The following is a 26725-nucleotide window of genomic DNA, read 5'->3' on the forward strand; positions in this document are numbered from 1 at the left end:
TTCTTCAAAGAGTTAAAGAAAATAATAAGGAGATTTTTATGGAGAGGGGGGAAACCGAGGATAGCACTAGACAAATTAACAGAATGGTATAAACAAGGAGGCTTACAATTGCCAAACTTCAAAAATTATTATAGAGCCGCACAATTAAGGTACCTATCAGATTTTTATCAAACAAGGGAAAAACCAGACTGGACGAGACTAGAATTAGATAAAATAGGGGAAAAGATACCTGAACACATATTATATAAATGGGACGAAAAATTGGTACAACATAGAACTTCTCCAGTATTACACCATCTCCTCAATATATGGAAGAAGATTCATGTAGAAAGAAATAAAATAAATTACCAAATACCAAAACTAATATTGACGCAAAATAAGCTACTCCCTTTTACAATAGACAACCTTGCCTTTAGAAAATGGGAAAAAAAAGGGATTAAAAGAATAGAAAATTGTTTTTCAGGAAGTAGATTCTTATCCTTTGAACAAATGAGAGATAAGTACAATATAACGGGAGATACAGCGCTGGCATATTACCAGCTGAGATCCTACTTGAAAGATAAATTAGGAAGCAACTTGAGTTTACCAGAGGGAAGTAACCTTGAATATGTGATTACAGATACAATGTTAATCAAAAAATTTATAAAAAATATGTATATTAAACTGCAAGAAAAGGAAAATGAGGAAACAAATGGTAAAACTAAACAAAAATGGGAACAAGATTTAAATATAAAGATAAAAAAGGAAACATGGGAGAAGTTATGCTCTGGAACGATGAGAAATACAATAAATACGAGGCTGCGTATGATACAATATAATTGGTTACACAGACTATACATTACACTGCAAAAGTTAAATAAATGGGACCCAACAGTACCTGATAGATGTTTTCGATGTAAAAAAGAAAGGGGAACAACAATTCATGCAATCTGGACATGTGAGAGAGTAGAAAAATTTTGGGATGATCTCAATCAGATATTAAATAAAATAACAGAAAACAATATACCAAAGAATCCAGAGATCTTTCTCCTAAGTAACATAAAAAATAAAGAATTTGGAATTGACTTGGAGGATGCACAAAAAAGATTTGTTAAGATAGCCCTAGCTGTAGCAAAAAAATGTATTATGTCAACCTGGAAATTGGAAGATAATTTGAAAATACAACAATGGTATATAGAAATGAATAAATGTATTCCATTAGAAAAAATAACATATAGTTTAAGAAATAATATTGAAATATTCGAACAAGTATGGGAGCCTTACATTAAATACAATAGCGAAAACCTACCGGGAACAAACATTACCTAAGTTGATGGAAGGAGAAGAAAAGAAAAGAATGGACTCAGTAGAATTTCTGGTGTATTTTTGTTGAATGACAACATTGTCTAACTGAATTAATGCAACCTAGATTGTATAACTAAAATGGATGAGAGGGGGGGGGATGGGGGGGTGGCTTGGGAGGAGGGAGGGGGGAGGGAGAAAAAGTCACTGTAAATGTGTGGAAAAGAAAAAGTGTATATCATGGCTATTGTGATTTATGGTGTGAAAAATAAAAAATTTAAAAAAAAAAAAAAAAAGAAATACATTGAAGGGTGAATGTGTCATTGCTGGTGAGGGTACTGGAGATTCAATGGAAAATGTCAGCAGTGGAAGAACTTTTGCAATGAAGCAAGTTCAGCCAAGCTGACTTGTTTATTTTGGAACAGAGATGGGGAGTGAGTACGTGAAGTTACGAGAGACGCAGCTTAGGGTTGGAAAGAAAGGACTTACTTCTCTTAGCAAAGTGGTCAATGACTAGGGCCAAGAGTTAAGTGCTGCATATTTCGGCGAGTCTTGAAACCTTCAAAAAGCACTAAAAATCAGGGATCAACATACTCCCAATGCAAAAATTAGACCTTAAATTCAACTGAAGGAAACCATGCAAAATAGATTCGGCGTACAAGACGATGCACATCAGAAATGAACCCAACCTACAGCAAATTTTCTTGCCGCAGCTCTGTTACTGGATTTCTTTTTACTTTTAATTTAAATATCAACATATGCCTGACGTATGATATAAAACCTTGAAAATTAGGCTAAAAATGGGAATCTGACATCTGAAGGTTGACTTATATGCCAAAACATATGGCAATTGATAGCAGATTAGAGGGGAGTTAAGGGAGTTTCTTTTTCCCCGGGATATTAGGGGGGGGGGTCAAGTTCACTCCCTGAAATGGGGGTGGAGGCAGAAATCATGTATACATTGGAAAAAAAAAACACACACTTGGATGAGGTCATTAACTGCTGGTAACTACTGGGCTTTGGATGTGGAATTAGTTTCAGTCAGAATAGATGGGTCAAATGGCCTTGCTCTCTGCTGTACATTTTCTATGTTTCTGTGAGATGTGAAGGGACTGTGCTGTGCCACATCCATGCCATTTAGTGTAAATGTACGAGAGTGAGAGGGGAGAGAAAGAGAATGTGAGCAAAATAAAGCAAAACAATAATCCACAATCTGAATGTTTGGAAATCCTACTAGATGGAAACAGGCCCTTCAGCCCAACTCATCCATGCTAACCAAGTTGTTCATCTGAGCTAGTTGCATTTGTTTACATTTGGCCCACATCTCTTTAACCCTTTACTATCCATGTACTTGTCCAAAAGCATTTAAAACATCAACATTGTACCACCTCTATTACTTGCACACTTTTCTCTATGTGAATAAGTTACTCCTAGGTCCTCTCTTAAATCTTCCCCTGCACCTTCACCCCTCATCTTAAACCTATGGTCACAGTGTGCTTTATCTCAGTGTACATTACCATATTCACCAGAGCACTTTTAGAAGGATTTCTTAAATCCACCACTTGGACAGGAAAGGAGGATGGACACACAGCAAGACAATTAATTTCAAGTTCAACTGTTTGCAAGTTATTATAGAGATTTAGATATATTTTGAGACTTTTTTACATCGTTGGTGGGTTCATATTCTGAAGCACCCAACTTATTGTACTGTGAAACTCCCTTGGCTAAGGATCTGGCTCAGCGAATCCTGACTTCCACTCTCCCTCTCTCTTTTTCTTCTTCTTTCTTTGGCTTGGCTTCGCGGACGAAGATTTATGGAGGGGTTTGTCCACGTCTGCTGCAGGCTTGTTGGTGACTGACAAGTCCGATGCGGGACAGGCAGGCACGGTTGCAGCGGTTGCAAGGGAAAATTGGTGGGTTGGGGTTGGATGTTGGGTCTTTCCTCCTTTGTCTTTTGTCAGTGAGGTGGCCTCTGCAGTCTTCTTCAAAGGAGGTTGCTGCCCGCCGACTGTGAGGCGCCAAGATGCTCAGTTGGAGGCGATATCAGCCCACTGGCTCTCCCTCTAACACACCAAGGTTCCCTCACTCCAGCTCCATTTCCCCTGTTCCCATTAAACTTACGGAGTTCATTGGAAAACTTTTCATACAGTAAAATCTATGGTATTTGGCACATACGAGTAGATGCCGGATAAGTGAGTTCTCCAGTGCGTGACATCCCGTGTTGAGTGAATGAAGAACTAACGGTGAGGTGCACCGATTTTAAATTTCCATTACTTTTTACCCATTTATTTTCCATAATTATTTTTTGCTGGTTGCTTGAGGCTGCCAGTTGCTTGAATTCTGGACAACAGGGGTTTTTATGGTACATCTAAAAATTAGGAAGCAAGAGAGTGTTGGGACTTTAATTAGAAACTGCATCCAATAGTCTGGAAAACTCTGCCATTTCGCAACCACCAAATTCTGGAGCTTGCTGGATTAATGGAATTTTAACAAATTATTCATTTTCTTGGCTTGCAATGCAAATTATAGCAGTTTTCAGCATAATTCTTAAAACTTTCATAAACATGACATTACCCACCCCTCAAGGCACCTCTTCATGGATTTATATCCAGTTTCCAAGAAGTTGTCAGTGCTCACTAATCGAGCAAAATTAGCAAAATTAAAGAACGTTATCTCAGAATCAGAATCAGAATTTATTGTCATGAACAGTTGTTTTGTGGCAGCGTCACTGTGCAAACATTTTTCCAGCATGAAAGGAAGCCATTCAGCCTGACATGTTGATGCTAGCTCTGTGCAAGAGCAATTCAACTAGTTTTTCTCTCTTGCCCTTTCCACAGACCCTTGCAAATCTTGTCCTTTCAGGTGGCATTCCTGTTTCCCTTTGAACACTACCATTGAATCCACCTCCACCTCTATCTCTCCCTGAGCTTTCCAAATTCTGATCAACGGCAAGGCCAGTGCATCCCTTTTTTGCATCCTCCTGTACAAGGCCTTGCTTCCCTTCCCACCTGATTGAAAATAGGCGCTGTGATGCTAACCTCAGAGTGGAAGGCCTGTTTCTCGAACTTGAATGAATTACATGTGTGTGGTGATTTGAATATGTAACTGCTGATGGACAGATGGCCCATCCCCCACTAGTGACTCGTTCCCTGGTAACTCCTCCTCTTGTGACCCTGGAATAAAGGTCAACCTCCCTCTCCCTCTCCTCAGTCAGGCCAAGTCTAAAGTATCATAAAGCCTATCGGTCCTCACTCTACAGCTTTGAAGCTATTGATAGATCCTATCAATTGTTCATCGGAAGGAAACTAAAGTCAGCCTTAGAATTGTAAAGTTGGGAAGGGGAAGAGTTTAAACAGCACAGTGATTTTATTATTAACCCCACAGTGACATCACTGCAATGTAAGTGGCGGTCTTAGCTCTCACACTTCTAGGTGCTAAAGAATTCTTAGTGGATTGAGATGAAGGAAGCCCATGGTTTTTCCACCAGCCTCCCCTTTCTCCTGCCGAACCAGGCTTGACCCTAATTCCCCCACCCCCTCCAAGCACCCTTGTGTTTGAAACCCTCCATTTCAATCCCTGTGTTCCAGCCCCTCTGTTCCAAGCCCTCCATTCCAACCATTCTGTTTCTACCCCTCTGTTTCTACCTTTCTGTTCCTCCCTCTCCTTCCAATAAATAGTAGACTAATTTCTACACCAGAGGCAGAGAAGAACGGAATGATGTGATGTCATCCATTCTGAAATAGCTCCCAAATTTTTCACCTTTGAAGAAAGGCAACTTGGGTGAGGTGTTGGGAGAGACTGCACCTGAGAGAGGAAAAGAGAATAAAAGTAATAAAAGTGTCAGTGAAATAATTTTTATCCTCGAGTTGGTGAATAGTTGCTTTCACCAAGTGAGCTGTGCTTATACACTGGGACACTCAATTACAGCAAGGTTTAAATGAAAGTTTTGTGTCAAACTTCTGTTGTTTACAGATTTAACTTTTTAAAGATTTCTTGTGCCACTGCAATGATGCTAAAACCCTTGTTCTTCTAGGTGCTAAAGGATTTTTACTGAATTGAACTTAGGAACTCAGGAAGTTTCAAAGCAGTTGCCAAGCAGCACAAGTCCAAACACACACACACCACACACACACACACACACACACACGCACACACACACACACGCACACACACACGCACACACACAGACACGCACACACACACACACACGCACAAACACACACGCACACACACACACACGCACACACACACACACATGCACAAACACACACACGCACACGCACACACACACGCACACACATACACACGCACGCGCGCGCGCGCACACACACAGACACACACACACACACACACACACACACAATCACACATTTAAATAGTACAGACATATGATGATTGAAAAGGATTCTCACTGTATACATCACTGCGGTCTCTTGTCCCTTCCACTTTTCCATCAGGGAGAATCCGCATAAAATACCCTCCGTTTTCACAGTACAAGAGTTTTGGGACTTTGTAACTCTCCAAGAAGCGATTGAAGGAATCAGACAAGTTTGATAAACTTGTCACAGTTCCAACATCCATGTTGCCTCTGGGCTAGTGTTCATATAGGCCGTCTCTCCTGGAATAAATCAACAGTACACAACAAAGCATTCACTTCAATGAATACCAGTTTAGGAACTAAAAATATTAGAGAAGCAGAAATCCAAGTTTGCGTCACACGTTTATTTATATATTTAAAATCTTTTTAAGAGCCAAATTTTGTTCTCTCCTTAACCCTTCTGATTTATTTTCCATTTGAGTCTAGGCAGCAACTGTTGACAAACTGTCCAACAGAAAAGTGATTGCAGTCATCACTGATCCTGTTGTCACTCACACCAAAGTACGAAACAAGCACAAGTGTATGCTCATGCACACACACACACACACACACACACACACACACACACATGCATGATTACATCTACATGTCCGCTTACATGCATGAACATGAATAGACACACACCCACACACACACCCCCACACCCATACACACACATCCCCACACACACACCCACACACACACCCCCACACATGATTACATCCACATGTTCACTTACATGCATCAACATGAATAGACACCCACACCCACACACACTCCCCCACACCCACACACACCCCACAAACACACACACACACACATGATTACATCCACATGTCCGCTTACATGCATGAACATGAATAGACACACACACACACACACACACACACACACACACACACACACACACACCCACACACCCCCACACACATACACACATGATTCATCCACATGTCCATGCTTACATGCATAAACAAGCATCAGGAAAAGGAAATGCAGTTGATTTTTTACACATCCTTTGGTATTCTCTCTCTCCACATCAGCAACATGAGTGCTCTGCAACCTTTACTGGAACAGTTTTAGCAGGACCTCCTAAACCAACAGCGAGGAGAGGTATGGAGAACATAAGAAAACAATTATTTTCAAGTTTTCCTGACTGCAACTTATCATCTCAATTTTGACATATTTTGAGCATTTGTTGCTGGGTTCATATTTTGAAACTCTCAGGCTGATGGCGTTATGAACATCCCTTGTTGCCAAGACGTAACAATGATTCAAGGACATAGTCCACAGCTTTCTTAAAGGAAATCAGGGATGGATAATGAAAACTGAGCTTGATACCAATGCAAAAAGCCGAACAATAAATACCCAGTGAAGTGTCAATTCAAAGCAATGTTTCAGGTGAAATAGGTGCGAGATAAACTGTAGTAATTTTATCTTTGGAGTCTAAGTTAGCAAAATGTTAAATATTTAAGACGTTTTAGCTGTGCAAAGATGTCAAGATTGCACAAATGCAACCTTTTAATTAGCAAAATAAAATATAAACAAGCCCATTTATTCCAATAACTTGATTTGAATTGTAGGAAGCATTTGATTTTTCTATTCTGGGATTGTTAAGTAACCAGTTACTCCATTCAATACCTTGTGTGTGCATCAGTAATTGGCTATTGCTGATCTTGGTCCCTTATCTTTTAACAATTAATCCCTCATTCCTGACTCTCAACATCTATCCAGTCAAGCCTCTTCAGGACCTTATAATCTTAGATTGTAAAGAAACTGCAGAATAGTTTCTTTCAACATCTAGCAGATTCTTGAATCTCCCCTTGATATACTAATGAGGAAGTGTTCCTACATAAGAACAGTCTGTACCAAGGGTGGCCAAACTTGCTTAACATAAGAGCCAACTTCAATGAACTTCAGATGATCGAGAGCTGCAAGACACGAAAAACATACAGTACGTTTTTACTTGTATATGCATATTTTGTACAAATATTTTAAATATTAAGAAATACATATATGTAATAATATTTATTCATGTATATGTAGTTTTTAAACTGCTAATTTGTGTTACTTTCTATAATCAAAATGTACACATACCATATATGCTCGTGTAATAGTTGAATTTTGTGAACCAATTTTTACGGGGTTGACTATTGGTGTATTAGCCTTTTGACCATGATAAGTACATGAGTCATTTGAGGCATTGGAAGCTCGTTGGCGAGCAGGTGGCTGGGACTAGGAAGTAAGTCCATGTTTGAGATGCCGAGAGCTCTGATAGGTGGATGGATGACCAGGGCCAAGGCAAGAGGCTGCGGTCGGGGCATCAGGAGCTTGGATGGGAGGGCAGCGGGGCATTGGGAGCTTGGATTGGTGGGAGGCTGGGGTTTTGGGAGTTCAGATAGGCGGGAGGCTGGAGGCTGGGGCATTGGAGCTTGGATGGGCCTGAGGCCAGGGCATCAGGAGTTTGGATATATGGGAGGCTGGGGCATCCTGAGATCAGATGGGTAGATGACCTGGGCATCGGAAGCCGGGATGAGTGGGAGACCACAGCATTGGGAGCTCAGATGAGCGGGCAGCCGGGGCATTAGGAACTCATTGTGCAGGGTTCTGGGGCATTGTCATATTGGATGAGTGGCAGGCTGGGGTGTTTGGAGCTTGGATTAGTGGGAGGCTGGGTGATAGATTACAATTACACTCTGCTAATTTCACTATCCACAACACAGCCTACATATGCTACAATTACACAATTGCAAGCCTCGCCTACTAATGCGATGCAGCCATAATACTTCCGCGAACCACACATTCATGTCAAGGAGCCACAAGTGGATCGCGAGCAGCAGTTTGGCCACCCCTACTCTGTGCAATTGGAAGTCACTTCTTATGCTCTAGAATTACTGGAAGTATCTTTTATGCATTTATTGTTCCCTATAATTTAATTTAATTAGTTTACTATTATAGTTTCTCTTTACATGCTCAGGATGTTTGGTGCAGATGTATATTGTATAATGCATATGACAATATTATTATTATCAATTAGGTCACCCTTATTCTTCTAAATTTCAAAGAATACAGACCTAACCCACTTAGCCTTCCTTAATAGAACAATCTTTTAGTCCTGGGAACTACCCTGGTGAATTTCTTGAGGACTGCCTCCAATGCCACTATATCCTACTTCAGGCAAGGGGATTGAAACTGGGTGTATCTCACCAATACATTGTACAATTATAACATAAATTGTAATAAAACAATTTTGATAATTATCTTGCCCCATTCACACTTCCTCAGATTCAATTTCCCAGTACGCCTGAAATTGTTTGGATGATGTGAAGTCAACATATGTATTAGGTCATTAGCAATGGGGGCTGCTCTTGAATCAGATGAGTCCTGAAAAGGACACACTGTGCTTGAGTGTGTTTTATTTAACTGAGTACAGGCATGCATTGTCTCAGTAGTTATTGGTTAGTTATTAGAAGAGTTCCTACGTGGTTCAAACAATCACAAACTTTAAAAACAAAACATTCATTTTTGGAATGTGGACATTGGTGGCAAGACCAGACTCATTGCCCATCTCTAATTGCTCTTGAGGAGATGATGGTGAGCCAGATTGGAAAGTTTTTGGTCAGGTAGTTCACAATGCTGTCAGGTAGAGATTTAACCCAGTGACAATGAAGGTAGAGTTCTATTTATCCAATCAAGGAGTTGTATGAATCAGATGCAAACTTTTGTTCCCACATCCCTGCTGTCCAAGCCTCTTTTGGTAGTAGATAATTTATCAGACTCACCCAAATGAGTAACTGCGTAGTCACTATAGCAGAGCTGGAGGGATTGATTATTTAGGGATGATGAGTTGTGAGTTCTGCTGAATGCTTTGCTCTGGATGTCTATGAGGTTCTTGAATACTTTTGTTTCTCTATTCATCAACATTCCTTACCACCCAACTATTTACAGGATATGCCCTATCCGTAATTGACTTTTCAAGGTGCCAACATTCTGCCAAACTTTCAAATTGAGCTATATTCTAATGTAGCCTTAGACATCTTCTCATCACTATTCACAATTTTTGTGTCATCAGTGAATTTACAAACCATTCCTCCTCAGTAATAGATATCATGCAATGCTCTCGGTCCTGATTCCTGTGGTACACCTATGACCATTGACTTCAGAGAAACATTCACCCACCAGTTCCCTCTTCCTCCTATCACCAATCCATTGATGAATCTAGTCAGCTTGCCTTGGCTCAGCTAACCATACAAGACCTTGTCATTGCCTTTCTAAAGTCCATATGGACAATATCTACTGCCCTGCCGATCATCTGGAGATTTCATGTTTACCCGCCTTCATTATTTTTCTTTATTAGATTACCAAAAATACTCAATCAAATTAGTGAAACAAGACCTTTCCCTCACAAAGCCACACTGATTGTCTCAAATCAGTCCCAATTTTTCCAGACGAATACAAGTCCAGTTCCTTGGAATTTTCTTCAATAATGTCTCCACCACACATGTAAGTCTCACCTTACATTTAGTTACTTGGCATATCCCTGCTGCCTTTCTTAAATTAAGAAATAATATTAGCTATCTTCCCATCTTCTGGTATCTCCAAATAGCTAACAAAGATCCTTGTTGAGGCCCTAACAACCCTCTTCCTTTTTCCCATAGCATTCTGTGATAGATCTCATTAACCCTGGAGATTTATTCACACTTTGTGTTCTAAAACATGTAACACATTCACGTCCCTAAAACCTAGATGGTCTGGACAATCAATGTAATCCATCTCCAAACTCAATATCTTCTGCACATCTTTCAACATGAGTTGAGTCAATAGAGTCAACTCAATCTCTCTTTATTTGAGGATCCCACCATTCCAGGAATCAATCTGGAGATCCTTTCTCTGCACCCACAATGGCAAATATAGTCTGTGTTAGATAGGAAGACCAAAATCAACAGGGCCCTTTATGATGGTAGCAAAATATCCTTGCTCATTATTCAAAATCCTTTGGACAGCAAATATTTTCTCTCTTAAATGCTTGCAGCATGCAAGTTTGCTATTAGTGGTTGGTAAAAAGGTTTAAGTTGAGACGGCAGAGATTTAAGAGGGACCCACAACTTTTACACTCAGAGAACAGTTCATATTTGGAGTGAGCTCCAATTACAACTTTTAAAGGGCATTTGGACAATTATATTGAGAGCAAGGCTCAGAAGGATATAGACTAAATGCAGGTAAATGGGATTAGCCCAGAATCCCAACTTGGATACCATGGACTAATTGAGTCAAAGGGCCTGTACTGTGCTGTATGACTCTATGATGTTATATAAGAACAGTGTACTTTATACAGCAAAGATAAAGGTACATAACTAACATTTTGGGCCTGAACCCTTCATCAGGATATGAGCAAAATGTAGGCAGGTGCCACAACAAAACGCGGGGTGGGGGAGGGGGTGAACAGACAGCCAAGGGGAGGATCACAGTCCCACAGGCAAGAGGTAATAGGTGGATAAGGAAGGGAAGTCCAGTAGCAAACAGGGGGGAGGAGAATAGCTCTGTGAATGGAGAGGGAAGGGGATGGAGATCTACAGGAAAGAAGGCAAAGTGAATGGGAAGGGAGAGGTAGGGGTGAGAATGGGGAGCAGGCTAGCAGAAACTGGAGGTTAATGTTCATGACATCCGGTTGGCAAGTACTCAGACGTGTTTCTCCTCCAACTTATGGGTGCCCTTGATTTGACAGTGCATGAGGCCATGGACAGATATGTTAGTCCCAGGAGTGGGGCACAGAATTGAAATGGTTGGCCCTGCCATTGATGTGGACAGAGCAAAGGTGCTCAGCGAAGCAATCTCCCAGCATGTGTCCAATGTAGAAAAGGTCAACCCAGATGCAGTAGAAGACTCCTACAGATTCACAAGTGACGTGTTGCTTCAGTTTAGAGGGTGTTGGGGCCCCGAATGATAGTGAGGAGAAGAAAATTAAAATGATTTTTTTCGTGGGCATGTCAGTGTAGAGCTTTCATAAATCATATATTCAACAGCAGGGACATGTACTTGTGGCAGGAAACTTGGCTCACTTTCCCCTCTTGGAACTAGGTGATTGTAATCAGCCAATGTCATTTAGACCAAGGATTAGTACCTGCCACATTTTTGGTTTGCAGGCCTTAACTTGTGTCTGGTTAACACAAGCTGACAAGAAAACATAAACACACTTTTAATCTAGTTCTGGTTGCAGTTGTTCTGCCCTAAAGCCCCTGACTTATGTGGAGAAGTGAAATCTGCTGCTTTATAGTTTGTACAAGCCACTTAACAAAGCATTTAAGTATTTAAGTATCCTCCTCTGGAAAGCAGCCAAGGAATGACTTGAATGTTGGGCAATTCTGCCATCCTCAACAGGATGAAGAAAGAGAAACCAAGCCTGAAGGAAAGATTATATCACAAAACATGGCAGAAAAGTGACATTAGAACGGGATTACCTGAAATGACAGATACCTGTACCGAATATAGTTAACCTGTACTATTTCAAGTTTACAAGTTTCAGGAGAATAGATTTAAATTGATGTGTATTTACTACTGTATATACGCATGTAATAGTTGAATTTTGTGGGCCAGTTTTTAGAGTAAAATTTAGGGCGTCAACTATTACACGTATATTACCTTTGACCGTGGTAAGTCGTTCGAGGTGTCGGACGCTTGGGTGGGCAGGGGGACCAGAATTGGGTGGTAAGCCCGTGTTCAGGGCATTAGGAGCTCTGGTGGGTGGGTGGCCTTGGCCTAGGTGAGAGTATGTGGCTGGGGCGTCCAGAGATCCAGAGGGTGGGTGGCTGGGAGATGGTGGTCGGGGCACTGGGAACTCCGATAGGCGGGCAGCCGGGGCCTGGGGAAAAGACAGCGGTCGGGGTGTCAGGAGTTCTGGTGGCCAGGCAGATGGGGCTAAAGAAAGAGTCTATGGTCAAGGCATCAAAAGCTCAGATGGACGAGTGGCTGGGGGTTGGGGGGGGGGAGTTAGGGTAGAATATTTCATGGCACTGACTATTACATGTATACATACAGTAGTGATTTTCGAACCCCTCAAGAATTCCTTGAAACAGCAAAGCATATTAACAGCAATGAAAAATAAAAACTGCAGTTGCTAGAAATTTAAAATAAAACTGAAAATGTTTGAATACTCAACAGATGTCGAAGAAAGAGTCTCCTTTGACCCAAAACATTAACTATTTTCCTTTCCCACAGATGAGGCCTGTTTTTGACAGTTTAGTGATTACAATATTTGTCATTAAATAATGCCCTCCACAAATAAGCATCCAATCCTGCAAATGTGGTGTAAAATTGGCACAAATTTAAACACGTAGGAACTTGCTAAAAAGGTAAATTGAAATATTGCAGCTGTAGAATTTAACTTACCAGTTGCCTTGCTTTTGACTTGACCCACTTGTACCAAAGATCAACTTGCTTGTCACTTTGAAATTTACGTGAATCGTAAAAAAAGGCCTCTTTGTAAAAGCAAACCAGGGCTTTCAATCAGTGAATAACTTACTCCCGAGAGCACACTTTGAATTCCTCATCCCATTTACCGTGAAGTCCCTGTCAATGCTAAATTAACTCTCTCCGTTCAAATCTCCTTCAGGGATCTCCTTCCAGTTAAAATAAATCTTGTTGAAAATATTACTCATATTTGATGAATTGCTGCTCAGAATTTTTTTTAAAAGTTCTAATAAAGCAAATGTTCAGAGAAAATTTATCATTTAAAAAAACGTGCATCTGGATTTCTTAAAGCAAATGTCTGGCCATCAATGTATCCGATGAAGAAAAAATATGAAGTTAGGCATGGTTTGCAGAAAGCGGGAATGCTTCAGTAAGCAGAGCAGGAGAGAGAATGACTTTAATACTATTAGTTACAAAAAGGTTAAATAACAGTCTTAAAGCAATAAGCAACGCAATAACAAAGTCACATCCGCTTATCCAAAGATAAGGCGCCTGACTAAGAATCTGGAAACAGGAAAATTCCTTATCATACATGACCAGAAAGTCGGAACAAGTGGCACAGAATGCTTGGAAACATATTTTCAATGCCAGTAAAGATTTAGATATCAAATAACAGGACAAAAATAATGATGAGGGTGTGGTGGTCCACCACCAGCCTACTGCAGGGGGTAACCTCTGTACCTGCAGGAGTGTAAGGGGACAGGACAACATCTGGACGGCTGCCAATCAGTCGACCTGAATGGATCAAGCCCCACCCGGTCGGATGTCAATCACCCACCGGGATATAAGCCTGCGCCGGCTTCCAGAGGCCTCACACTGAGTTGCTGCAGCCACAGCCAGCCTGGCTCTGTGGAGGTCTTTGTGGATTAAAGCCTGTTGTTCAGTCTTTATCTTGTGTGTGTCTGATTCTGTCTAACAGCGCACCACAGAGGGTTTGAAAGTATTGGAGTTGCTTGGTGGTATGATATTCACCTTGGAGTAGATGACTGCAGGATTAACTTCCCCTCACCCTCCCTGGAATCTTAAACAGACATTATAATATTACATTTGTGCCCTAGTTTCTGCATGGGCTTTAATTCAAGTTCATTACATCTGACTGTAGATATAGAACCGAATGAAACAGCGTTTCTCTAGACCACGGAGCTCACACATAATACATAAAAATAAATATGTACAGATAATCTGGAAAAAATTACTCAATTCCATTAATGAAAGACACAAGGAGTCAGGATAATGTCATCAATCCCACAGCCTGCAGGAAGAAGCTATTTCCCAGCCTCTGCCAGTCCTGATTTTGATGCTCCTCTACCTCCTTTCTGGTAGTAGTAAATCAAAGATGCTGCGCGAAAGATACTGTAGAGATCCTCAATAATTCTTTAAGTCCTATTAAAGCTATACTCCTGGTGAATGTTGTCAATAGAGGAAAGGGAGATTCCAGTGAATTATTAAGGTTCGCACTTGCCAACATTTTTTCATACCTTGAAGAAGGGCTCAAGCCCACAACATTGGTTATGTATCTTTATCTTTACTATATAATTAACACTGTTTCACCAGCTGAGTTTCTCCAACATTGTGTTATTATTCCAGTGATATTCTTGGCTGTTTTAATGATCCTCTGTATTGGCTTCCGAAGCTTTACTCCGGGTGCTTAGTTAGAAGAAAAGGGACTGAAGCAAGAAGAGACAGCTCAGTGGCAGAGCTGGAAGAACTACTACCTCACAAAGACCTGGGTTCAATCCTGACCTTGACTGCTATCTGTGTAGAGCTTGCACATTCTCCCTGAGAACATGTGGATTTACTGTGGGAGTTGCAGTTTCCCATCATCGTGCAAGTTGGTAGATTTACTGGCGATGTTAGTGAGCAGTTGAAGCTGCGAGGGAGTTTATGAACATGCAAGGAAGTAAAAAAAATAGGGATTTTTGTAGGATTAGTGTAAATGAGGAGCTGACAGTCGATATGGTTATAGGGCATTTTTTTTGTATTGTATCATGTTGTAATTAGAACTTAATTAGCTAATGCAGAAACCCTGAACAATCAACAAAACTGATGTTTAGCAGTGTCCCCAGCTTGCAATCAAAATATCTATACTTTAATTAATGAGGAATGTAAAACCCTTGATTTTTTAAATCAGTGTAATCATGGCTTTTGATTTCAGACGCCAGAATCTTAATATTAAAGTTCTCGGTTGCTTGGATACATTTTATTGACCTCATTATCGACCTATTTTAATCCGACTACTGTGGCTGAAGATGATAAGGCCCTCCCTATAAACTGAGGAAGAAACAAGGGTGACCCACTATGTCCAATTTTGTTCAAAATCATCGCAATATTGTGGCATTGTTAATTTTTTAGATAGGGTAGGTTGGGGTTTATATTTGGATGGTGTGAAGTGTCCTTCATTGCTTTTTGCTTACACACCAAGTTGAAAGAAAGCAGTCCACACCACTTCAGATGCCGCACTGGATAGTATAGCTACTTAAATAATTTTGAAACACTGTTCCTTGAGATCAAGGATGAATTTCTGCTGGTTTGGTTTTGTGGGCTTTGAGTTGACTGCTGAGAGAGATGTGTAAACCCACTGGAACTGGGCAGGTAGCTTTTGAGATGATGCATGGTTTTTATCATTTGTCTAATTCTTTGTTCTCCTAATACCTTGATCTGGATGTTCTCAGTGTTATTCTCTGTGCTCCTTCTCCACTTTGTGTGATCATGAGATTTTCATGAGACAATGGGGATGTTGCTTGCTTTCATGCAAGCTCGGGGCATATTCTTGAATGATTCCCTTGTCTGCCTGGAAAATCACTTCCTGTCGCTATGCCTGGAATTGAGTGTCTGTTTCAGGAAACTGTAGCCACTGTTGTAATTTTGGGAAGGCATGGGCCAATTGCACGCAGAAACTATCCCAGAGCAGCAACACGATCAGAAATTGATCATTTGTTTTTTTTATGATGTCAATTGATAGAAAATGATTCACCAGCTCACCAAGGTTTAGTGCATTGCATTAGGAGATGGGGGTGACTCAGATTAATGATTCATCTGAAAGATGGCATTTCCATAAACGTTGCATTTCATTGACTTCCAACCATTGAGACATTTCAGAGAGCTGTGATAGGGTGCACCTGTCTGCTGCTTGGACATGGGATTTGTTTTGAAGGATGATAATTGCAGGACTGTAGGGACAGACCAGTACAGAAGGATTACAAAGATGGACACAATGCAGAGTAGACATGGGCAGGATGAGCCACTTACCCTTCTCCAGAGATGAAACTTTCTATAATTATATATGTAGTTAACTCCAAGCTCTGCATTTTTGGAATAACAATGAACATCAATTGTAGACAAATCCTGTCAATTCTTATTTTCGTACATCTTAGAACAGAAGAGATAACTATGTGAAGTAATCTTAATCAATCTATCTTCATTTTAAATGTAGAAAAGGGAGTAATATTTGAAAAATAATATTGTGATTATAGTCTTTTTCTCTTGCAGGCTTACTCCCTCACCATCATTCAGAGTCCCAAACCGTCCTTTCAAGTGAAGCCACACTTCACTACTGTATCTGCAGGGGTTATCTTCTGCATCCGGTGCTCCCCTTTGTGGTCTTCTCTACATCTTGTGGATGCAGACTGGGAGATCACCTCGCTGAGCACCACCTCTCTGTCTGCGTCAGTGACAGGGATCTCCCAGTGGCCAACCACTTCAATTCCATGCCCCACTCGCATGCTCACATCTGTCCATGGCCTCGTACTATCCTACCAAGGCCACTCGTAGATTGGAGGAGCGACACTTGATTTTCCATCTGGGCACTCTCCCCCAGATGGCATTAAAGTTGACTTCACCGGTTTCTGCTGGCCTACTCTCCACTCTCCCTACCTTTCCTTTCCCATTGCTTGCTTTCATCCAGCTCTTCACTCTCTTCCCTCAACATTCACAGAGCCATCCCTCCTGCCCCTGCTTGCTGGTGTGCCCTCCCTCTCTTATCCACCATTCCCCTTTCCCTCCTCCCACCCTCCACCATTTTGTTTGGGCACCTGCCTACATTTTGTTTATACCTTGATTAAGGGCCTAGGCCCAAACATTAGTTATGTATCTTTATCTTTGCTATACTGTTTGACCTTGTGTCTTGGTGTGAGCTTGCAGGCGCCTCCACTGGCCACCGTGACAGAGGTGCACCAAAGAAAAGGTACAAGGACTGCCTAAAGAAATCTCTTGGTGCCTGCCACATTGACCACCGCCAGTGGGCTGATAACGCCTCAAACCGTGCATCTTGGCGCCTCACAGTTTGGCGGGCAGCAGCCTCCTTTGAAGAAGACCGCAGAGCCCACCTCACTGACAAAAGGCAAAGGAGGAAAAACCCAACACCCAACCCCAACCAACCAATTTTCCCTTGCAACCGCTGCAATCGTGTCTGCCTGTCCCGCATCGGACTGGTCAGCCACAAACGAGCCTGCAGCTGACGTGGACTTTTTACCCCCTCCATAAATCTTCGTCCGCGAAGCCAAGCCAAAGAAAGAAAAAAAAAACTGTTTGACCAGCGGAGTTTCTCCAGCATTGTGTTTTTACTTTGTCTTACTCTTGATCTCCATATGACCATATAACTGTTTACGGTGTGGAAACAGGCAATGTCGGCCCTTTGAGTCCGCACCGGTTCACTTGAACAACTCCACTAGCTCAACCCTCCTGCTCTCCGCCCATAACCCTCCAACCCATCACCTCCATGTACACATCTAACCTTCTCTTAAATGACAGAAGGGACCCTGCCGCAACGATCTCTTTTGGAAGATCATTCCATTCTGCCACCATTCATTGAGTGAAAAAGCATCCTCTAATATTTCTCCTAAAGTTTTGCCCCCTTACCCTTAACTCATGCCCCCTTGTTCCAACCTCCCCTGCCCTCAGGGGAAAGAGTCTGTTTATGTCTAGTCTATCTATTCCTTTCATAATTTTAAATCCCTCTATCAAGTCCCCTCTCAGTCGTCTACATTCCAATGAATAAAGTCTCAACTTTTTCTCTCTCTTGTTGGTCTTTTGTATCTTATACATAACATCAGATAAACTTTGGCTGCCTGCTTGAATGTAGAAAGCATCACAATGGAGACTAGTCCTTTTCTCAGGTGACAGCTACACAAATGCTCACAATTATCAATGAACAGCCACAGGCATAATTCTGTCCTATACATGTCCTAGACTCTCCAGTACAAATCTTTACTGTGCCACAACCAGTTTTAATGTCTCAACCCCGAGACCACTATGTCGTGTTTACTGATTGAATAAACTTGTTGAGGCTTTAGCAGACACATTTCAAACAAACTTCATCTTGCCTTCTTTCTGTTTATTGTGGTGCATGATGTCATATCATTTTGAAATCTGAAGCAATTGCTATCCATGTACCTGGACTAGTTGGACGTTTTAAATACGGTTCTTAATATTTGCACATTTTTGGACTATGTCACTGAGTTCTTGTTTCTCAACATTCTTCAATAAGTTTATTAATTTGGGAGTTGTTACCATATTAGGGAGTTTTCAGCCAGGGAATCCTGTGGAGTGTTCCCTTTTAGACCAGAATGTTTTTTCTCAATAACACAAAAAGATTCTTAAATTTTATTTCAGTTTCAATGCTCATTGAGTTCCAATTGGAATGGGAACAAGGTTACTGATTCAATTAAAGGATGACACCAGTCATATTATTGGATTTAGCCCAATGATAGTCATCAAGATTACAACTTTAAATTAAGATTTACATATGCCTCCAACTGTTCCTGCCAAAGTTACTCAGTTCATCCTGTGGAATAGGTCCTTCTCCCTCTGTGGTCCCGGCTAATCCATCCTTTCATCTGCAGCTGTAATTAATTCAGCTCCACAGTCCACATAGAACAGGAATGAATAGAAAGTGTGCACATAGGAAATGGTTTGATCTTTGCCATTTGTTTGTTGTTGCACAGGGAAGGGGAAAAACTCACACCTGTTCGAAATAGGATGCTTCAGAAGATTCAAGCACCTTATCACACGCAAATCATTCCCTGTCCAGAACATTTCAATCATTTGATTATCACTAGCAGTTAAAAAAAATGATCAGATATAACTTCAAGTTAAAAGCATAACAAGAGAACAAAGTTGAACTGTGTACTTGCCTTCTTTGCCTGTCTAGTAACAGCTGAAAACAGGAAGTAATCAAGAAAGATTGCAAGGGAGGGACAAAAGAGTCGAACACATTGAGAATAAATCTAGCTTGAAGCATGGTGCTGTTAAAAGCACCATTTCTATGTTAAATTTTGCATTGAATTTGACAGTGCGTAAGAAGGTCACTTGCCCTGGTGCAAGTGTTTACATCTCTGGTTCACGGAGTTAGACTTTGCTATTAGTCAGGCTTGTTCTGGAGCTGTGCCAAGCTATGTCGATAGCTTGGGGCAGAAGATTTGAGAGCTTTGACAGGTGCAGTGCATGTCAGGCACATTTCCCTCTTGGCACTAAGCACAACGAGGGAGAGGGGGATTCTGGTGAATCTATACATCTGCCCATCACCAACCCACACACCCACCACTCCTGTCCTTCTAATGAAAAATGGAATAGATTCTTTTCTGAACTCAGATCAGAATTATATCCTTCATTTTTTTTCTGAGTTCAGAAATCCTTTGGTGAAATTTTGCACTTTGAAAATGTAGTAGTTATTTACTCCAGTGGAATTTAATCTGTAATTATCAACTTTCAATCATTTTATTTTTTTTATTTACTCTCTGAATTCAGGAATCTCTGAATTTTCCTGAGTGCAGTTAGTTTATATGGACTGATATGCATCTGTTAAAATTGACTAGGTATGTCCATTCTTTAAAAATTGCTCCCAGGTCTCTGCGACAGTTTAATTTGACCATATATTCTTTGACTATTCCTTTCTTATTGATTACCAATCACCTCCATAGAAATCTTGTTCCATTTACTGTGGCAATCTTCATTAATGCTTTTGACCCCCTCCAGCTTTCAAGAGTTTTTGATGGTTTCCCAACATCATCTCTTCATAACCTTTGACTCAACTAAAGCACTTCCATCCACATCTCAACCAGCAAACAGCTCTCCCATCATTTAATTTTTAAAAAAGATTTAGACATACAGCACAGTTACAGGGCATTTCAGCCCACAAGTCCGTGCCGTCCAATTTAAACCTCATTAACCTACACCCCCGGTATATTTCTCCTGGAATAAATCCACGTAGACACGGGGAGAATGTACAAACTCTTTACAGACATCGTGGATTCAAACTCAAGTCTGGTCCCGATCACTGGTGCTGGTGCCAACCGTTATGTCAACTGCGGCACCCCAAATTCTGTGTAGGTTGTTTACACTGATGAAGGCCTCAGGCCCAAAATGATAGCTATATATCTTTACCTCCTGTGGTTGCTGGGAGACATGTTGAGTTCCTCCAACTTTTTTTTAAAATGGTTTTTATGGCTGTTTAAATCCCTGTCTTGCCCTTATCCATGTTATCCATAGCACAGTAATCTCCCCATCCTTTATGCCCCTCGTCTTCACCCGTGCAACAGAAGTAAAACCTTTGCCTTGATCTGCCTAGATCCTTTGCAAATTCTTACTGTGATGATACGCTGTGGTACAGGTGACCTAGAGACATGGCACCCGGCCTAATGACATCCGACCACCAGGTGGGCCCAGAGGGCCCATGGTATAAAGCCAAGGTCATGACTGCTCTCTCTCTCTCTCTCTCTCTCTCTTTCTTTCTTTCTCCGGGATCACTGTAAGTACAGCTAGCAGCCAACTACATATTTTTGTGAGTGGAATAAAGCTGTGTTGCCCCAAACAGTATTGTGCCTGTGTTTTCCTTTGGTGCAGCCTGCCACACCTACTCTTCTCCTCATTTCAACACACCACCACCCCAAACCCTCTTTTTCCATGGAGCACTTAGTCCTGCTTTGTTCCTGTAGCAGTTAAAAAAAGAAACTGGCCTCTGAATAGCAAATCAAGATGTTTTCCCTTGCTAAAGAAGCTATCCAAGTCGAGGATTATAGTATTGCTCCCTGGTCAATGCTACAAAGAATAATTTTGAATATACAACAGTCCAGCACAGGAACTTTTCTTCATACCATGAAGCCAAATTAAATTAGATATTTGATGCTTGCACATGATCCATATCTCTCCATTCCTGGCACATTCAGGTGTCAATCTGGAAGCCTCTTAAACACTACTATTCTATTTTCATCTACCACTGCTCCTAGCTGTCCAGATTTCTGATTTATTATCAGAGTATGTACATGACATCACGTACATCCCTGAGATTCTTTTTGCTGTGGGCAAAGCAGAATTAACACTTATTGGTAGTGCAAAAAAAAACTGTACACAACGTACACATATAAACAAATAAAGAAATGTAAACAAATTGTGGGAGTGAGAGAGGAAAAAAAAATCAATAAAGTGCAAAAGTAGAGTCCTTAAATGTAGCACCTTTTTCCTGATGGCAGCAGCGAGAACATTCCCTGTAGATGTTCTTGATGGTGGGAAAGATGTCCTGGGTTGTATCCACTACCTTTTGCAGGGCTTTATGCTCAGGGGTATTGGTGTCCCCACACCAGACCATGATGCAGCTGGTCAGCACACTTTCCACCACACATCTGTAGAATTTTGCCAGGATTTCCATTCCAGGCATTTACCATTCTTTCTAGGAAACTTTCCTCACATACTTCCATTAAACAATGCTCCCCCCTCACCTGCCCCCAACTTGTATTTGACATTTTTACTCCGAGATAAACATTCCAACCGTCTGCACTATCAATGCAAGAATAATGTCATGCAACATAATTTCACAAACTGAAAAAGCAGCTAAACAAAAAAATCTGGAGATGCTGGGGTCAAGTGTAATACACAAATATGCAGCATTTCTAGGTAGTAAAGGGTAACCAATGTTTTGGACTTGAGGCCTTGTGATCAGGAATAGGAAAAAAAAAACAGGCAGATTGTTGAATATGAAGAGAGGGGAGGAGAAGATGAGAGGGAAGGATGGAGGAAGGAGAATGGAAGGAGCACAGGCTAACAGGTAGTAAGTGGATACAGGTGGGGGAGATGGGGGCGAAAGCAGTTTGTCTTTGCTTATAACCTTAACAAATGTAAAGGGTACCATGATGCTGGTGCTCTGGTTAAATTACTGGACTAATAATCCAAGCCTCTGAAATGAGAGGTTAAATAAGTAATGAAATGGCTCTTGTTCGGTAGTTAATGTCATCTTGTACGGATGGAAATTTGTTGAATTTTCCTCCTTACCTATTCTGGCATAGCACTGAGTCCACATTCACTGAACTGGTTGACTCTAACCTGCCTATGAAATGTCCCTACAAGTCTTTTGGTTGAAGCAGAAATGAAAATAACTCACACCGACTCAAAGGGAGTTAGGGATGAATGACAATACTTTAAGAGTGTGGAGGAACGGAGAGGTCTTGGGGTCCAAATCCTTACATCCCTTCAAGTCACTGCTCAGGGTGAAAGGATAGTTGAGATGGCCTATGGGATGCTGGGCTTCATTAGTCGGGGGATTGAGTTCATGAGTAGAGAGGTCATGTTACAACTCTATAAATCTCTGGTGAGACCACACTTAGAGTATTGTGCTCAAATCTGGTCACCCCATTATAGGAAGGATGTGGAAGCCATGGAGAGGATGCAGAGGAGATTTACCAGGATGCTACCTAGATTGGAAATTAAGTCTTATAAGGCAAGGTTAGCAGAGCTGGGACTTTTTTCTTTGGAGCATAGAAGGATGACAGGAGACTTAATAGAAGTCTACAAGATTATGAAAGGCATGGATAGGGTGGACAGCCAGCACCTGTTTCCTGGGGTAGAAATAGAAAACACCAGAGGACATGAGTACAAAGTGAAGGAAGGGAAGTTTTGGGGGAGACTCAGGGGTGACTGTTGCATATAATTGTCTGGTCAGGCACACCTATTGGCCAATTGTACCTGTGGTCCCTCCCCACAGGCTCCTGGATAAAGGTGACTGTTCCACTACCCCCTCCTCAGTGCAGGACAGTCGAACAGTGGATGTGATGTTGTTCTTGTCAATAAAAGCCTATTGGTTCCTCAGCAACAGCCTTTTGAGTAATGGATGGTGCATCAGGGGTTTCTTGAGTTGTGGGTGCCTGGAGTGCCTTGCCAGGGATGGTGGAGGAGGCTGGAACATCAGGGTACATTTAAGGGACTCCTAGACAGGCACATCGATGGAAGAAAAATAGAGGGTTACAGGGTAGGGAGGGTTTGGTGCTTTTTTTAATGGAATATATGGGTCAGCACAACATTAAGGGCTGAAGGGCCTGTACTGTGCTCCATTGTTGTATATTTATGTTCTGATCTTTCCCAGTGACACCTTGTAGCTTGAAAAATGAATTCATTTAAGAAGGGCTCTGTTTGAAATTTTATTCCTATTGCTCTCCACGTATATATTTCTCCTTTTGGTAAACTTCTCTAATACGGTGACTATGGGCATTAGTCAACGCTGGATAAGTGAATTTTCTGGTTGCTCGAGATTGTATTTTTTTTTCTGCCGGTTGCTTGAGGGTGCTGGTTTCTTGAATTCCTGATAATGGGGGATTTTACTGCACCTCCCTGAACAACTGAGTATCAAAATTGTTTGTTAAAGTTCTGATACACTTACATGAAAGTTACTAAAATATCCTGCTTTGGGATGTTTTAATAACTTATTGGATGTTTTATGATACCATGATTCCAGACAATGGTGAAGTAATACATTTTAGTAAATATTGGACTGGATATATAGAGCAAATAGCAGGGACCTCAAGAATGTTGAGGTACAGAGACTGTAAGGATGCAAGTTTATTGCTCGTAGTTCCCTGTAAATGGTGGCATAGGTGTGTCGGGCAGTAAATAAGACATTTGACATGCTTATCTTCATAGGATGAGGTATTTACATGTTTCAGCTGTGAATGCAGATGCGCAAAATGTTGGTGAGACCATATGTAGAGTATTACGTACAGTCCTGGTCACCACTCTACAGGAAGGATGTAGTAGCAGGGAGCGGAAGAGATTCATCAGAACATTGGCTGGAATTGGCGGCTGTAAGTATAAGGAGAGATTGATAGGCTGGGTTGTTTACATGAGACTGCAGGGTGACTTTATAAAGGTAGAGAGATACAGTCATTTTCTCAGCATAAAATTGGAGGACATAGGTTTAAGGTGAAAGGGGATGAATTTAAGGGGAACCTGAGGGCTAGGTTTTTCACACAGAGGGTGATAAATATTTGGAATGAGCTCTCACAGGAGGTAGCGAAGGCAGATACAATTACAATGTGTATGATACATTTGGTCAGGTACTTAGATAGAAAAGGTGTAAATCAGTGGTTCTCAACCTTATTTTTCACTCACATACCACCCTAAGTAATCTCTTACTAACCACAGAGCACCTGTGGATTCCTATGTGATAGGGTGCTCTGTGGTTAGTAAAGGATTACTTAAGGTGGTATATGAGGGGGGAAAAAATAGGCTGAGAACCACTGGTGCAGAGTGATGCAAGCAGAATGTAGGAAAATGGGATAAGAGTAGACAGGCATCATGGTTTGCATGGGTGAATTGGGCCAAAGGGCCTGATTCTGTATTGTCAGCTCTGACTCAATGACACTTCTAGCTGTTGGAAGTTGTGAGGCGTTCTGAATGCTCATGTGATTAAAAAAAAAACCCAGCAGTGTTGCTGTAAAAGCAGCGGTGCCGCTGGGTGGACCAGAGGAGAATGGGGAGCGAAAACGCAGTGCTCTCCTGAAGGGTCCTACCACCCAGTCCTATTGCCAACAGCTCCACACAGGCCAGTTAAAGGAGCCAATGGAATTTTATTTTAATATCCTGTGACTGTGGGGTCTGGGCACAAGATGGCAGCACCTGTGTTTGGCAGTGACCTCTAGGGATTGCAGACTCCGGGGGAGCAGCAGACAGGTGCAGGATGCCAGAAATGGGGAAAACACCTCCGGTTGAGAAGGAGGAGCAGAGGAGACGACCCTAAAGTCAGTAACCACAGTGGCCGACCAGTGAGGGGCCCTGCAGCTGAGGGACACAGGTGGTGAGCTGCTGGCGAGGAACCCAAACAGATGACTTGTGGCCAAAGGACTCACACCAGGCTGTGGGCTGCTGGAGACTGGTTTATGGGAACCAGGTATTGGAACCCGGATTCCAGATGATGCTGAGATCAAGAAAGGCTGCTGACGGGCTCTGGTTGCCGATGGTTTGAACAGAACTGGGGTCTTGTGCGTCTGCAGAGGCTGCGGGAGCACTGGATGCGAATCTATGGACACTCAGTGACTTTACAGGGACTCTCTTTTGCTGACTGTAAGGAGCACCGGGCGATGCTAACATTGAATCTTTGTCTGCCTTATGGCAGACTAAACACAATTTTATGTATTATTGTTTTTTCTTTGTTACCACATTACAATAAATAATATCTGATCTGATTTGATTTTGTGGCTATATAGGGATTCATTCAAAAAATAAATTCAGAAAGGTTTTATTTTAAAATTACTTTAAGATGTTCTAACATGCATACCTGCCAATTTTTGTGGGAGAATTTGCTTCTTGCTGGGTCTGCAGCCTTGATTTTAACTTTTTCCTGTAACAGTTCTAGATTTTGCAGTGCAATGCGTAAGACCACTTGGGGGCACTGTTTCCCACTAAAACCGCTTTCTTCCTGGTGCAGCCAATTCCAGAAAAGGTTGAGTACTCTTTTTGGCTCAAAGTGATCATTCTTCCAGAATTTTCTCCTATTCTTTGTCAGGGAGCTGGGCTGTGACCCAGCAAATCTTCTTGGTTGCTGGAATCACAAGTCAGAATCAGAATTTATTGTCATGAACATGTCACGAACTTTGTTGTTGTGAAGCAACGTCACAGGGCAAACAAACCACCTGACCAAATAAATAAAAATAAAAATGCAAGAAAATGAAAAAAGACAAAGTAGGGCAGTGTCTGTGTTTCATCGCTCATTCAGGAATCTGATGGCAGAGGGGAAGAAGCTGTCCTTGTGCTGCTGAGGGCTCGTCATTCTTTAGTGGATTCATACCATAGTGCATTCTTTTACAATTGAAAATATACTCTGAAAGGAAGCTCAGTATATTTCAAAGCACTGCAACACAGATATAGGAGGGACTTAGAAAGATATGGACTGAATGCAAGCAAATAGGACTAAAACAAGAATGTCTGCAGATGCTGGGATCAAGCACAAAGCATAAATGTGCTGGAGAAACTCAACAGGTCATGCAGCGTCCATTGGAAGTAAAGGGTACCAAAGTTTTGTGCCCAAGCACTTCTCATCTCTCTGTTTGAACCATTGAATCCCTCTGACTACTCCTTGTTCAAGATTTTATCATCTGCCTTTATTCGGTTTCTCTGATACAAGCTCTTGTTTGTGTTCTGGTAATTCTTAGGCACTCATTCAAAGAGCAGTGGTATGCCATCAATGTCCTGGGACACATTTATCCCTTGACCAACTTTGTAAAGCAGCATTGTTAAAATGTTAAATATGGTGGATTCCTGATTCAGCTGACTCTCTCGTCCCTTCTATTGTAACAATTCAAAATTAGGAACCACCAGGCAGAGGTTCTGAGGTCATGAAAGTTGCTTCTTCAATTAAAGTCT

The 26725-nt window shown here is 41.5% G+C and overlaps 2 protein-coding genes across 10 annotated transcripts in view; one reads left to right on the forward strand and one right to left on the reverse strand.

Annotated features, from left to right (window-relative positions):
• Window positions 1–26725, forward strand: part of LOC138743195 (platelet-derived growth factor receptor-like protein) — a 114848-nt gene that overhangs the window by 55239 nt on the left and 32884 nt on the right. The gene's annotated exons all lie outside the window — the stretch shown is intronic.
• The window catches only part of LOC138743193 (fibroblast growth factor 1-like), a 53284-nt gene that overhangs the window by 15656 nt on the left and 10903 nt on the right, over window positions 1–26725 (reverse strand). For 2 of the 9 annotated variants that reach the window (XM_069898145.1, XM_069898141.1), the window contains exons 2-3: window positions 5694–5899; window positions 5041–5085 (exon numbers count right to left, since the gene is read on the reverse strand). In XM_069898145.1, coding sequence (XP_069754246.1) covers window positions 5041–5085; window positions 5694–5862 — 214 coding nt within the window. In that variant the 5' untranslated portion in view covers window positions 5863–5899. Of the gene's footprint in view, window positions 1–5040; window positions 5086–5693; window positions 5900–6603; window positions 6787–7490; window positions 7564–13024; window positions 13486–16354; window positions 16408–19236; window positions 19425–25640; window positions 25905–26725 lie in introns of those variants that run through there. The other 7 variants (XM_069898140.1, XM_069898139.1, XM_069898144.1 and 4 more) reach the window with 7 other exon arrangements.

This window comes from Narcine bancroftii, chromosome 9 (genome assembly GCF_036971445.1).
Source record: "Narcine bancroftii isolate sNarBan1 chromosome 9, sNarBan1.hap1, whole genome shotgun sequence".
NCBI classification, from domain to species: domain Eukaryota; kingdom Metazoa; phylum Chordata; class Chondrichthyes; order Torpediniformes; family Narcinidae; genus Narcine; species Narcine bancroftii.